Source organism: Octopus bimaculoides, chromosome 17 (assembly GCF_001194135.2).
Source record: "Octopus bimaculoides isolate UCB-OBI-ISO-001 chromosome 17, ASM119413v2, whole genome shotgun sequence".
In the NCBI taxonomy this organism is placed as follows: domain Eukaryota; kingdom Metazoa; phylum Mollusca; class Cephalopoda; order Octopoda; family Octopodidae; genus Octopus; species Octopus bimaculoides.
The window spans coordinates 51004819-51006613 of NC_068997.1; the positions used below are offsets into that span (position 1 = coordinate 51004819).

Below are 1795 nucleotides of genomic sequence, written 5' to 3' on the forward strand. Positions count from 1 at the left end.
ATCAATAACATCATCAACAACAACAGCAACAGCAACAGCATTATCTTCTAGTTAATCAACTGCATTTCACGATCAGCTCAATTTCTGAAAAAATTCACAGTAGAATGAATAAATAAATAAATAAATAATCATTATACACACACACACACACACACACACACACACGCACACACATGCATATATGTATATCAGTTTAAATACGCAATCGAAAGAGCTACTAAATAGTTTCATGCTTCTACGAGGCTTGAACAGACGTATTTTACAAAATACGCCAGGTTTCTTAAAGCAATCTTTCAGGCTCTCTGTTTATATGCTCTCTGTTTCTATGCTGTCATGGGTTGGACAGTTTGATAGGAGCTGGCCAATTGTCTGCTGTGCTACGGCTAGAGGCTCTTTCTAACACAAACCACTTTACAGACTGCATGTATGTAAGAAAATAGCCCATTATTAATACAGTTTGTAAAACGGTGCACAAAATTTCATAAGCTAGTAAGGATTTCATGCAGTATATTTATGCATGCTTTACTATATCTTTGTGTATAGCTACAAAATGAGTGCTCAATACCAGCTACATGACAGAGCGTGACAGCATATTTTATTATACAGGCCAAAAATAATATAAAATAAAATAAAATGATAATGTAAATATAATCACGATATTTCTTGTTTATTCATGTCTAGAATAAAATATATGATATGATATAGTCCGTTAAAGATCAAACATCGTTATTTCAAATTTCATAACTAGTTAATACAAAGCTAAAAAAATCGTTAAACGATCTACAAAGCCATCCTCTTGGAAAAAGTCAGGCTATATATGAAAAAAAAAAGCAAAACAAACAAACAAACATCACTTAATACGAGTTGTACGCTGAGTTGCAAAACTTTTAACACATCACACAATACGAGAAGATCTTTCGTATAAGTTCTGGTTCTTTCTGACCGAACAGTTCTGTTGGTAACCTAACTTAATTTTTCAGCAAGTTATTAAATTGAAGTAACGATGTATGATCTTTATTGGACTATATCATATTTTTCATGTATAAAATCAGAATTTACTTACCTATCACGAAGAAAATTTCTATACATAAATGTGAAAATGGTAAAGAAAGCAAAAATCAAAGAGTTCTCCCTAAGCGGTCAATTTCTTCTACTAAGAAGTCCAGGTCTTTTTCCATAACTGCTGCGTTAGAAATGACCACTCTGAAAAAATTGGGGTGTTCGCCCAAGGGTTGGTAGCCTACCATAAGAGATCCGTTCTCCATCATCAAAGCTTTGATGCACCTGGTAACCTAAGGTTAATAGAAACGACAATATATGTATGTGCATATATATATGTATATATATAAAATTATATATATGTATATATATAAAATTATATATATGTATATATATAAAATTATATATATGTATATATATAAAATTCAAATTACGATGACAGTAAACAAATGTCTAGAAAGTTAAAGAAGTAATTTTTTATTCTCAAACGCAGGATAATGCTAATAATATAGCATGAACAGGATAAACTATCCATATTTTGCAGAAAAACCTGTCGGCGATATATTTTTCTGTAAAATATGGCTAGTTATTATTAGTATTATCTTGCGTTTGAGAATAAAAAATTACCTCCTTTATATATATATATATATAAGGGGGTGCTGAAAGTTCCTGGTATTAGGGCTATTACGAAAGGCTTGGGGGGAGGCCCAATCTTCCAGTTTCTTTTACTGGGCTTCGAAAAACTGAAGGACCGTTGCAATAAGTGTGTGAATCTGAGAGGGGAATATGTTGAATA

General features: G+C 31.9%; 1 protein-coding gene across 1 annotated transcript in view; it reads right to left on the reverse strand.

Annotated features, from left to right (window-relative positions):
* Nucleotides 1-1526: 1526 nt before the first annotated feature.
* The window catches only part of LOC106874792 (glutamate decarboxylase 1), a gene marked incomplete at its 5' end in the record, with an annotated part of 18201 nt that continues 17932 nt past the window's right edge, over nucleotides 1527-1795 (reverse strand). Inside the window, one exon of the mRNA XM_014922646.1 lies at nucleotides 1527-1568. Within this exon, the coding sequence (XP_014778132.1) occupies nucleotides 1527-1568 (42 nt within the window). The remainder of the gene's footprint in view (nucleotides 1569-1795) is intronic.